Source organism: Macaca nemestrina, chromosome 1, assembly GCF_043159975.1.
Source record: "Macaca nemestrina isolate mMacNem1 chromosome 1, mMacNem.hap1, whole genome shotgun sequence".
Taxonomy (NCBI): domain Eukaryota; kingdom Metazoa; phylum Chordata; class Mammalia; order Primates; family Cercopithecidae; genus Macaca; species Macaca nemestrina.
Window position 1 is genome coordinate 80,052,988 of NC_092125.1, and position 13,486 is coordinate 80,066,473.

Consider the following 13,486-nt stretch of genomic DNA (forward strand, 5'->3'; position numbering starts at 1 on the left):
AAATATTTAATCTGTTCCTCAGATTCCTTACCTATAAAACTCAGGATATAAAATGACATTCACAGAGCTTCTCTGAGAACTAAATAAGACACATATATATGACAGCCCAATGCTCAGCATCTAGAAAGCATTCAAGAGCTTTTAACTTTTTTTTCTTCCAGACTATCTGGAAAGTAATTTTCTAATTTGAGGGATGATAGGTTAGTCAGAGCCAGAGTAGTTCTATGTGATTAACTGATGTTCTGCTGGCAGATTAAAATACCACCTCATGAGAACCATAAGATCCGTTCCTTTAAAGTCTTATCATAAAAACACAGCATTTCAATAAGAATGTAAATTGAAAGAAAAAAATTGAAAATGTCCCCTGTCTCTTCAAGGAAGGCCCTCTTAGAAGTTTGTGTCTAGTCTTATTATTGTAAGCCAGGAAGAAATACTGTAATGATTGAAGAAAATGACTCACAGTCTTCAATACTGGAGCCCAGAACTCAGGTCTGGGAGCTAGAAGACGTGCTGCTGTCACCCTGAGACCCTCTACCCTCATGTTATTCTTTTCTATCTACTCCCCCACTCCTCCTCTTTCTCCTTTCATGTTTTGCTTCTCTCTTGCCAGTAGCAACAGCTGGTAATATTTAGCTCAATGGTAGTGAAGCTTAGGGCTGTGATACAAAGAATGTGAGATTATTTATTCCATAAAATAAATATAAGATATTAAGGAACCAGATAGTGATGTTCTGATGCAAAATGGTGACTGCCTTCTTACCTCAGCACATAAAATAAGATCAGTCGAGTTCACATTGTAACACGAGAGGTTTAAACTCCTCAAAAGGAGGACAGGCCTGATGCTACCCCTTGGCTCAGGCAGTTTAATCTGTTTACTTGATATGTGCAATGGACAACAGATGCCTGACGGTGGTCCTATCTGAAGTGGTAAGCAAGAAAGCAAAATCCCGTTGTGGAAGCACTCAGGAAGAGTTGTGCTTTGTTTTGCGTTCCATGAAATTCAAGTCAGGGATCCAGGGCTGGGGACAGTGGCCTGGGTAGGCCTTTACCACACATAAAACATTAAGGGCAATGCAGGTAATTTGATGCATCCACAAATCCTTTTCTTTCTGTAAGTGATTCTCTACTTTGCCAGAGGCAGAGCGTAGGGTAATAGCCTTTATCTTATATGAAAGCACTAGGCCCGAACAGCTCATTTCCTTATCCAAAAACAGATGCTCAAGTTTTCTTTTAAGTTACATAAAATATGGGTCTTGCTTGGGTGGGGGACTGGAATGAATAAAAATTATATATATCTGTATCTCTCTATATATGTACATGTAACTCCAACTTTTAAGTAATAATAGATGATGTACACATAACCTGGAAAAAACTGATGCCAAGATCTCATTCTGGGGTTATGGATGAAAACATCTAAAGAATCGAAGACTTCATAATTAAAAGATTACATCAATTTTAACATAAAATGTACATTTTAAAATCTTTTATAATGAAATTCAGGCTACAGGTCATACTCATTTTCTCTTCCTATATTTTTCTGAATTAGTATGATTACACTCGTGAATACAGAGTCTACAGTATATATAATAGAAACATAATCAATGAAAATTTGTTGAAGAGGGATTCAAATCTTCCTCGAAGGGGATTTAGGGGAAACAGCACAGGTTTGAAATCTTGGAGATATGTTTTCATCCCACCCCTGTCCCTTATACTGGTTTTTAATTGTACTTGTAAACATTTTTTTTTTTAAAGCAGGCCAAAACCTTGCCTCTGAAATATTGTTTACAATGCTTGTTTGCTTAGCACATCCTCTTTCCATAGAGAGTATGTAGTGAAAATAAACAAAGCCCTTATTCCTATCAGCAACATGTACAAAATATGGGGGGTCAAAATTACAAAGTTTCACTCTCCCACACAGAGGAGACTTGTCAGCCCTGAGTTTTTGAGGCAGAGAGGGCACATATATTTATTTTTTCATTAAAAACCAGCAAATCATTTCTTTTCAGATCAAGACATTGGAAAGAAATCCTATTGGCCCATGACGTATTTAGAAAAGGCCAGGCTATTTCTTTTTTTCTTTCTTTTTTTTTTTTTTTTTGATATGGAGTCTCGCTCCGTTGCCAGGTTGGAGTGCGGTGGCACAATCTCGGCTCACTGCAACCTCCACCTCCCAGGTTCAAGCAATTCTCCTGCCTCAGCCTCCCAAGTAGTTGGGACTACAGGCACGCACTACCACACCCAGATAATTTTTGTATTTTTAGTACAGACAGGGTTTCACCATGTTGGCCAGGATGGTCTCAATCTCTTGACCTCGTGATCCATCTGCCTTGACCTCCCAAAGTGCTGGGATTACAGGCGTGAGCCACCACGCCCAGCTGGCTATTTCTTAAAAAAGGAAAAGGAAAAAAAAAGTACAAACATGTGCCTCACAGAACAAAATTTCCTGAAGATGAACACTCCCTAAATAAGATTGTGTGATGGAAGAGGATGAAGAATACAAACATGAACATGATTTTCAAGACGGAAAGGATCTGGAAGCCTGGTCCCATCCATATATGTTGTCTTTCTTGTATTTGAATAAGCATTGTGATGCAAATTCCCCAGCCTGCAGATTAGTGCCTAGCACACCAAAGGCATTCAACAATATTTATTGAACAAACAAATGAATCTCCTCTACCCACAAGTTTGTACATCTGTGGAGACCACCTACCAAAAAGTCCCTAGAAGCCTAAGATGGTTGGGCTTCTTTGATACCTGTTTCGAAATCTGTTTTGATAGCTGTTAACAGCTTAAACCACTAGATTAACAGCTTAAACCACTAGGTTCCCTAGTTGAAGAGATTAAATCAACATTAATATTTGGTCCATATTATAATATCCAGGTAAATATATAGACCATGAACTGCTGGTTTTGAAAGTCCTCAGACTTCGGTCTTTTTAGTTCTGAATTGAAATCTCAAAATTCAAGAAAAAAGGCATCAGTACTAAAAAATGTTAATTATCTTATATTTTATGCTATATATTAGATTATGCTGTTATTAAATAATAATACATACAAATACATCAATCTGTTGATATCTGTTGAATCTATTGAACCTGGCAAGACCTACTTTAACATTAAGGACCAAATCTCCAAAATTAAGGTCATGCATGTGACAGGTCATAAACTGCTCCAGGCCCCTTTCCTGTAGTGGCATAGTGAGAATACTGGACTAGATCGATGGTTCTCAAACTTTGCTGCCTGTTAGAATCACTTCGGGAGCTTTAAAAAAATCTTGATGTGCAGGCTGCACCCCAGACCAATTTAATCAGGCTTTCTGGATGCAGGAACTGGGCATCACAGGTTATAAATCACCTTCAGGTGATACCAACGAACAGCCTGCAGTGAAAACTACTGGATTAGGGGCCCTCTAAAGTTCCTTGCTCTTCTCAAAGCTGGGATTCTTTGATTCCGCAAAGGTGAGATGACCTCTCCTGGAACTAGAATTTCTCTGCTTAGTATGTAGTCTATCTTTTTCAACCAACTTGGATTAAATTGCCTAAGCACTCCGATATATCACACATTCATGCCCAAACTGCTCTTCAGCAATGCTGGGGCTTGGAGGTTCTGGCTTCTGATAATGCTGGGTTTAAGGAGCTAGATTTTGCTACTGGTCAAAAGCTCCCACCTAGTCCCTGAGGGTGTGTGCACCAGGAATATGTGACGGAAAGTTTTTCTGCTCTTGTAATTTTGTCAGACCTCCAGATGGGTTTGCCCAAAGAACCAAGTAGGAAAGTGTACATATTCACCATTCTCCCTTCTGCTTTCTCCCATACACACGTTTTGAAAACAGAATTAGGCAAAGTGCTTTACCTATTCAGTTTCCTTCCCCTGCTTTGCTTTTTCTAATCTGAAATAATATCTACTATTGCCAGGAGAAGAGTTTCTTGAACTTGTCCATGACAAGCTGAATGTTCTGAATTGGTAAGGGCAAGAGTATTCATACTTAACATGCTCCCACAGTACTGTGCTTAGAATGACTTGCCCATCCTCCCCAACACCCCCGGCCCCTGAAATGTAAGCGGTTCTTACATTAGGGCATGAGAGTAGGAGAGCAGGGTCCAGAGGCTTGATTTATTGAGGGCCATCAAATGCCAGGTACTTTATGTCACCTCATTTCATCCTAGGATGCTGGAGCTGTCCCTGTTTTACAATGAAGAAAACTTGGCCCCTGAGAGATCCCCTGATTTGCCTAAAGGCATACAGTTGGTCAATGGAAATGCCTAGATTTGAACCCAGGTGTGAGTGAGCAAAATTTCACTCTGCTGAGCACATCGTGAATGAGGAACAGATGAAGCAAGAACACGGCTGGGAGAGAGAGTTCATTTATATTATCTGTTCACCTACACTTAAATTAGGAAGCAGGAGAGTGTACCTGAAAGCTCAGAGAGAGGACAGCCAACTAACAGTGTAGCAGTTCAGAAAGAGGTTTCAGGACTTCTTGAAAGACAGGAGCAGGCCATTCAACTCCTTCCCTCCTTTTTCCTTCACATTCCAACGCTTCACAACCCCAGGCTCAGGAACCAGCTCACCCCTCCTTCTATCTACCCTTTTATAGTCAGTCCACAATCCTTATTCCAAAAATAAATCTTCCTGATGAGATGATGAGAAGTAACAAAAAGCAAAGCTAGAAAGTTTTATACTTTTGTTATGGGACTTTAGTTGGACAGATTATGTTTTTACAAATTTTCCTAAAACAAATAATTATGGGATATACCAAATTACTCCAGCCTCCTGGCCCAGTATGTTTTTGCAATTACTTTGGCACTCCAACTCTATGCTACTTAAATTAGTTAACAGTCATTAAGTTATTTTTAGGCCATAGCAACACACACTCTACTATACCTAGCTTGTTGTTTGTACTCCTTAGGAGCAAAATTTGCCTTTTTACTGGCACTATCATTTCCTTTCAATCAATATCAACAACATTTTACCATATTTATGGAGTGCTTACCATGTATGTGTGTAAAGTTCTGAACACTTTGCACACATTAATTCATTTATTTCAGAAACTAACACTTTGAGACAGCTATTGTTATAATCTCTTTTTGTTAATGAGGTAACTAAGGAACTGAGGGATTCGGCAACTTGCCCAAGGGCACATACCTAGTAAGAGGGGAGCCAAGACTAGCATTCAGACTGACTAGATCCAAAGTTCTGCCTTGATTTCCCCATCGTTTGCTACAAAGCTAATGTTTGACATTTTAGTCTTGGATGTTAACCAGAGGCACAGAATAACAGCAGCACGTTTGTGAATGCAGATATGTCTTTATTTCAGATACCTTTTTAAGAATCCTTATAACATCTCTGAGAGACAAAGGGAGACTTTTATTCCCTTCCCCATCCCCCAGAAAAGGCAGAAACAGAATATTTTTCACAGGGTCTCTGATTTCTGAGCCTAGCCATCCACTTTGTCATAGAACTCTACGTTGCTAACAAGAGTATATTTCAGAATCCTTTTCAACTAGGGAAAAGTGTGCAATCTATGATGCTCAATTCTAAGAAGTGATGAAATTTTACAGTATAAAGGCCTAACTCACTGCATGGTCAAATCCGTCCCATGGATCATCCTCTTAAACCATTTCCCTCTTCTTCTCTCATTCCCCAGTAAAGGCCTTTGGTACAGAGCAGTCCTATAAAGATTGTAGCAGTTGGTCATTATTTGTTTTACAATAGCATAGAGCAAGTACAGGCATGGGCTCTGACATAACAGGGGAGGAAGGGGGAGACAGACCCCAAGGAGGCACCTGGAGCCCTCCCACTCCCAGGGATGGAAGCTCCTCTGTAGACCAGACTGCCGATCAGTCACAGAGGGATTCTAGGTTGAAAAGCACTTAAAAATGGGTACATGACACTCAAGTGTTTAGGAGTGAAAATGTTGTTCTTAGTATACTATATTTCTAGCTTTCTTGAATTGGAAACATTAAGTTTAAACATTAAACATACTTAAATACATTAAAACGTTATCTATATTTTTAAATATTTCAACAGAAAAGAGAAAGCAATTAGGAAAAATAAAATTGTTTAATCTGGTTGACAGGTATATGGGTGTTCATTACACACTTTTCTGCTTTTCTATATGCTTGAAAATGTTTATAACAACATTTTTGGAGGCATGTATTGTCTTTAAGAAAAAGGGGCAGTAGACTATTTTTTCCTACCTAAGTAAATGACAAATTATTTCTCTGGATCCAGCTTTACTAAAAAGAAAGGGAGCCCAAAAATCTTGATAGCAAAAACGATAGCTCTCATTATGGATGGTCTAGTTTTCTTATTTTTAAGAATTGTTTAAAATTGTTAAAAGAATTTTAAGAATACTTTAGCTTTCTTATTCAGTTTGACTAGAAAGCAAGTTTTAGTTGATTAAAAATCAGCTTTGAGTAAAACAGAATATAATTCTTTCAGATACCTCACAAATCCCTAAATATTTATTCATTTGGATCATTTTCACCAAGTTGAAGGGAAGCACAGGTCTGATGCCATTTATTCTTCAGAAGATGAGACTAAAACATGGATTCTAACATAGGTCACAACAGGGAGGGCACCGTAAATTAGAACAGTAACTTAATCCCAGGGGCTGCCATGCCTCTGATCGGTTTCTTCCCAGCCTGACACAGCATTACTAAAATGGCAAGTTAGCAGCCGCTCTACTTGACAGACAGCACCAAAAATGGAGAGCATGGCATGGAGACAGGGGGACAAGGAGCTTGGACAGGGAGGGTAGCAACCAGTGTTTACAAACATAAACCAGAGCATCAGATGGGCCAGCCATAAATTACCCAAGATTGTACTGAAATCTCTGAAAATAAATTAACAGGCCCTTAGAAGTTTCCTCCTTATGTTCTAACTATGCCCCCTTCCCACCAGCTTCCCTACAAAAATTACTCTTTCCAAAATGGTACCACTACCCCTGTTGCTGAAATACAATCTTATCACCAAGGGAGGGGATTACTCAAATAAATCTGAGAGGAGAAGCCAGACCAGAATTGTTGCTTGACCCACTCAAGAATTTGGGAGAAGTCTGCTGGTCATGCCTTTGGGGAATGCCCACCCCGTCTTTCACCACAATGGTGCTATGGTATTAATCACTGGTTTACCAAGTTGAAAGGATTATGAAGGACATTCTAATACTGACCCATTCCTTTCCCTTCTTTTCCATCTTGGTCCCAATTTTAGGCCGTTCTCCCAAAAGATACCAAAATGACAATGATAATTACAAAGTAGAATATAGACCCCTTCACTCCTGAACTACATATTTTCAATGAAATTCCCAGATATTTGAAGAAAAGGCCCCCAAAACTACAAATAATCTAACCTCTACCACCAGAGCGTCTTCCAAGTCGACCAACGCGGTGTCTCACCAACTCAAAAATGACGAGGCCTCGCAGTGGCTGCCCAGGGCGCCCAGTGGTGAGGTCAGCAGTGTGTCCGGCCCCGCCCCATTGAGGCAATCTTACTCTCTGACACTGAAGAACAAGCCCAGGCTGTCTGGAATCTCAGCTGCATCCACAGGAAAGGGAGAGAGGCACCCCACTTTCACCAGTAGCACCCAGGAGATTCACTTTTCAGTGACTGATGGGTCACCCCTATCCACAACTTCACCCGCTGCAAAATAGAGAGTAGAGTCTGCAACTCCTTCTAATCATCCTCATGATTAGGTCTAGGTCTAGGGTCATGATTAGGAGGTCTAGGGTCATCTTGATCCGTGTTTTTTCCTCTCCTCAAATCATGCAGACACAAAAGACTTGCTTTTAATTGTGAACACCTGCTCTGCATGAGCAAAGAGGAGATCATCAAGATCATTAGCTATCCTCCTCTTTGCTCCCCAAGACAAACTATTACAAATGGGAAATTCCCAGGTAGGATTTTCTCATTTGTAAGAGGCCAGACACACCAAGATTATAGTAAGACAATAGCAGGGTAAATATCCTGGGAATCACTCAAAGTCAACCAAACAAGAATACAGAAACAATAAAATACAGAGCTACGCAGAGGAAATATGAACATATTTGTGACCTCAAGAAAACCCACCACCACAACCACCACCACCACCAGGAAATGCCTAGAAGCTTCTGGAACTCTCTACAAACAATTCCATCATGTTCTCCTTCCCAGCAAAGCCCACCAGCTCTAAGGACAGATGTGCCTTTGTGGTAGGGGAGCCCCATGAGGACAAGTTTGAGGAGAGTGGAGGTTGGGAAAAGGAGATTGTGTCAATGGAATTCAGAACTATAGTTCCCAGAACGCTGCTTAACAAAAGGCAGAATGCCTCACTGGGAAGACAAGAAGGAGAATGGCAAAGCTGTCCCGTAGAGACAAAATAACTAACTTGCTCACCCACATGGCCTATTGCAATTTAAATATGCAATGTGTTCAAACTCAGCAACACCTTTGGTCAACACACTTTAGGAGACTGGTTGGAGATGTGACCCAGAAACTGTGTACCTTGGCTCACAACACAAAAGGAGAGAAGAAGATGACTATCTCTCACTACCACCACCAGGTAAAAGATGCCGATTGAGAGTGATGTACGGTGCCCCAAAAGTCAGTATCTGAGGGCAAAGAGGTGCAACTAGGCTGGACACAGGATGCAGGCTACTTGGGAAGGTTAGGCAACACGGTATGGATGGTGCTCCAAGAAGACTGGGTGAATACTTCCTTCTGCTGGAGCTTAGTTCCACTAATCTCAGTTATTCTGCATTCAGTATACTGGGGCAAGTGACCCACTACTCCATCTTGGGAGGAGCCATGATGCCAACTGTTGTCAGGTGAGGCCAGAAAAAAACAATGGATTGGGGAGTGTTTCATAAAAACGTCTCTGTTCCCTTGGAGCCTTGGCAGAGGAATGGATGTAATTGGTGAACTTATACCTTATATGGAACCTTAGAATAAGAAGCTCTGCCCTTCTTCAAGGTCACTTTATAAACCACATAAAAGTCAAGCTGGTCAGAAAGGTGAAAAAGAGAAAGAATTTCCCACAAAAAGAACTGGTACCTGTAGGTTTACTTGTAGTTCACCATAGTTGCTCCTTCCTCTGTTCCATCAACATTGGTTAAGTCTGAGAGACAATAACTTTCCAACTAGTGATTGACTGGAATAGAGCTAGCAGACCAGGCATGACTTGAGATACCATCTGGTGTATATAAAGCCCCTTTTTAGAAAGATGAGAAAACAGTCCCAGAGAGGTGAAATGACTTGCACAATGCAAATTAGAAGCCGAATTAAGGGTAGAACCCAGATCTTCTGGCTTCCAGTTCAGTACTGCTGGGTTTTTCTTACTAAACCAACATAATAAAGAGCATAGAAGGGAAGACAAGAATAAAGTCTATTTTGGTCTTTGGTAGCCAGGGTAAGGAGAATGCTGTCACTTCTACGAGAAAACCCAAAGTGAACCCGGCTAATCAGGACTGTGCTTGGGAAGGGAGCAGGGGCATTACCTTTCAACACCAGAGGTTCTTTGCCTTCTCTCTTCAGGGACTCGAGGACTATGTGAAGTGGCTGGGAGGGCATCACTCGGCTTGGCTCATTGGTATTCTCATCATAAACTATAATTTCTTTGGAAAAGATCCTCTTGAAAGAGTCCTTGCCTTCCCTACAGGAAATCAAGTCTAGGACAGTGATCTTGCCCTGCTGCAGTCTCCGCCGGCTGATCTTATCGGCGCAGTTAATGTGGACAGCTCCTTGGATGTGACTCTTGTTGTACTCCATGAAGGGCCTGCAGTCAATGATGACAGGGCCCTGACTCGGCAGGTGACTCTTGTTGCATTTGGTCATCTTCTTTGCCAAGTCATTGGGGTAGATTATTTTGATGCTGGCTAGCTGCTTGGGGGTCCCTGACACAGGGCTGCCCACCCCACCTGATGGACTTAAAGAGCCTGTATTCTCATTATTGTTGACCATCTGGTTAGCAGGGCAGGTGGTAGAGGTTCCGATGGCAGTGGTGGTGGTGCCAGCAGCAATGGCTTGGGTTTGGGCCTGATTGTCCTTGTCGTAGGTTGCCACAGTGCAGCAGCTGGCACTGCTGCATCCACAATTCAGGGAGCGGGCAGAGCCGCTGGATGAGGGCATATACGTCAGATTCGCAGCCTTGAGGGACACAACGGTGGTGGCGATGACAGAAGGGTGGCTGTTACTGCCTGGGGTGGCAGAACCAAGGTAGCTAGAGTCTAAACAAAGGTTGAGATCCTGAGGTCGGACGGGCCTAGATAGTGCCACTACTACCCTGTCGTCTAAAGGAGATGGAGGCATGAGGAGGCTGAAAACTGGCAATTCAAGAAGAACTCAAGACAGTCTGTAAAGAACGGGAAGGGAGAAAGAAAGGATAAAGTCACGTGACACAAAAGGCAGTCTCATCCAATCCCTAGGAAAGGCCTTTGCATCCCTCTGAGCAGTCTTCCTAATTGCCCTCTATCATACCATAATCAAAACTTGAAACTCATTTTTATGTATTCAAAGAGGATGCAAACCTGAGGGCCCCAATCAATTTGGTTGCTAAATCTAAGGTTAAATTTGGATGTAAAGTTGTAAATGTTAATGAATATTTCCTGGACCTACATAAAAGTTCAGCTGTAGAAAAGGTATAAGCACAAATAATTAGAAAAGCTGAAGACAGAAGGGAGGCTCTTAAGAGGCATCTATTCTGAACCTCAGCTCTTGCGCAGAAGTACACGGCAAACATCTGAGAAAGACCCATTTGTCCACCCTTGCATGCTTGCCAGTTAATTCCCTCACTCGCTGCAAAGGCAAAGGGGCAACCAAGAGCACTGGCATGGTTCACAGAAATGTACAGCAGCTAAATATACATCAGAGTGGATGTCAACTTTCTGCAAATCCCCTTAAGTGAATCTCTTTAACTTGGAGCTATTCTTGCCTTCCATCCTATTGGGGTCCTTTGAAACGCACAACATAGTCATATTAAAACCTCACATGTTGTCTTTTGGCCTCTTATAAATTAATCTGCATTTCCCCTTTTCACTACTAACTGGTGTCCTAAAACGAAATCTCAAGCCATGGAGCCAGATCTGGAAACCTGGAAACCCCAACCCTGGCAGATCCATCACCCTTTGCTCTCCCACCTACCCCTACCCTCATTCCTGCCTGGAAAGGACAACTTGAGCTCACCTCCCCTCTTCATCTCCCTGGCTGGCACAGACTGTGCATCCCAGAGCTTCTCTCAATGGGAGGCAGCCACGTTGTATAAGGTTCCAATCCCATACAGATATCCCCCCTTCAAGAGTACCGACTCCATAAAGAGGACCTCCCAATTAGCCTGTACCCGCTGAAAGGGGCAGTGAATTGTTGCCCACTGGATCTATCTCTGATTTCAAATATTGTCTGCAAAAAGACGGCTCCTTCCTCTTGTAGGCACAGGGACACTCTACAACCCAGGCTTGCTAACTGTTCTTCTTCTATTAGACATGCACACAGCAAAGACACCAAACCCCACGCCAAGAGTCGCTCACCTAAACGAACTTTAAGAGCTGTCTGGAAAAATACCATCATCCGTCTACACACGACCGTCACCATTCTCATCCGTCTACACACGACCGTCACCATTCTCTGACACAGAACCAAAGTGTCACAGGCAGAATCCACACTCACGCGCGCACACGGGGGCATGCACCCATCACGTCGGCAGATCTCCAACGACTCGGGTTTCTCTCACCCACCTTTGGATGGGAGCGAAGAAGCCAACCCCCTTCCCTTGCGTAGTATTTTTTTCTGAAGAGCGAGTACTATTCCAGAAGCTATAACTGTTTCCCGGTTGGACCAAGCGCTGAAAAAGTCTTCGCTATGGTGTTACCTGGTAGGACACGTCCAGGATCAACAGACCATTTATTTTGAGAGGGACGCATAAGCGTGTTCACAGAGACACACGCTGGGACCCACACCTCCACACAGAGTGCGCGGCTCACACACGCACGCACGGAGTGTATAGAGAGATCTGCATCCCTGCAGCAGAGGGTCGGGCGTATATACTGCCCGTGAAACCATTCAGTCTGGCCCAGAAAATCTCCCGGAGAAATACTGAGCTATCCCCTCTCCCTTCCACCACTAGGCAAGAGCTGGAGAGAAAATTAAGTGGTTAGAGAATGCTTCTTCCCCACTCCTGGAGCACTTAACATCCCCCCGTCCCTCCGCCACCCCCCTTCACTCCTCGGCACACAGCGCACTAATGAACCCCGGGCATTTAAAACTGCCGCAAAGCATCCCAACAAACCTCATTTTTTCTTCGCCCCAAATCCAAGTAGACTGCAGAGAGAGTAAATGCACAGGGTAGCAGGAGCCAACAGCCGGAACCTTATAACCCTACCTGCTGTAGCTCCTCCGTCAGCATCGCATCTCTCTTTTTCTGTCTGTCTCTGTTTCTCACACACATACACACACACACACAAACACACACACTCACACTCACGCAAGCACCGCCTTACAATCCTCCACCTCCAGTCCCGGGCTCTCAGTAGTCGCGGTGACTTCCACTTACTTCATAAATAAGTGTAGTCCTCCACCATCTGGCGCTCCGCTTCAGCTATGGACTCTCACATTCAACCCCCATTCACTTGGCTTCATTGATCTCCAGCAGCAACATAGTTACTTTCTCTTTTGCTACACTGTAAATGTAAGGTTCTGAGGGGGCGGACTCGTCACCGACCGACGGCGCGTTGGACCAATAAGAATCCGGACAAAGCCGACCGCTACCTCACAAAGCCCCGCGACCAATGGGCAGCCTAGGGGGCGGGGAAGAAGGCGTGGCCTCATCTCTCTAAGGAGGGTTTATCCGACGCTGCTCTGGGTCCTCGGTGTTATAACACGGGCGGTGATGTCATTGGCAACCAATCAAAAACTTAAAAAGAGCCAGCCGGGGCCGCGCTGAGCAGCTGCTCTCTATTTACTTGTAAACCGAACCGGCAGGATGCAGTTAACCCTTTACCAGGCTGAAGCGTCAGCGGACTGGACGCGCCGCTCCGCTAAAACTGGCTTTTCCCACTGGACGGGATCCTCCAACACTCCCTCACCCGGGGGCAAACCACGCTGTTTTTCCTCCTTAATATGGACGGATGATCAAAAGTGTCGGAGTAACTTTCTAAAGGAAAGAGACTGCGATCACCGTCCCTAGTGGGAAAGCCAGGTTCTCTCCGCGTCGCTCGAGGTGACTTGACAAACCCTAAGCCAAAACTCGCGGACCTCGCCGGGTCTTCTGCGCTAGGACCAACGTGAGCGCGCAGGCAGGGGCGACGCTTCCGCTCCGATCCGAGGTCCGGGGCCACGCGCTTGGGGCCAGAGCTTGGCAGCTGACAGTACCGGACAGGGAGGCCCTTCAGCCTCGACGCGGCCCGCGTCCTCCGGACAGCCCTGCTCCGCCCGGGAAGCGTCCGCCTTCCGCCGGCCCGCAGATGTCGCTGCCCCTCCGGCTGTCCCGGCCTGACCGCCGCGCGCCGCCCTCCTG

The 13,486-nt window shown here is 43.9% G+C and overlaps 1 protein-coding gene across 1 annotated transcript in view; it reads right to left on the reverse strand.

Moving 5' to 3' along the window:
• The window catches only part of LOC105493474 (dual specificity phosphatase 10), a 40,348-nt gene extending 27,476 nt beyond the window's left edge, over window positions 1-12,872 (reverse strand). Inside the window, exons 1-2 of the mRNA XM_011761153.3 lie at window positions 12,524-12,872; window positions 9,477-10,330 (exon numbers count right to left, since the gene is read on the reverse strand). Of these exons, the coding sequence (XP_011759455.1) occupies window positions 9,477-10,287 (811 nt within the window). The 5' untranslated portion in view covers window positions 10,288-10,330; window positions 12,524-12,872. The remainder of the gene's footprint in view (window positions 1-9,476; window positions 10,331-12,523) is intronic.
• Between the last annotated feature and the right edge of the window lie 614 nt (window positions 12,873-13,486).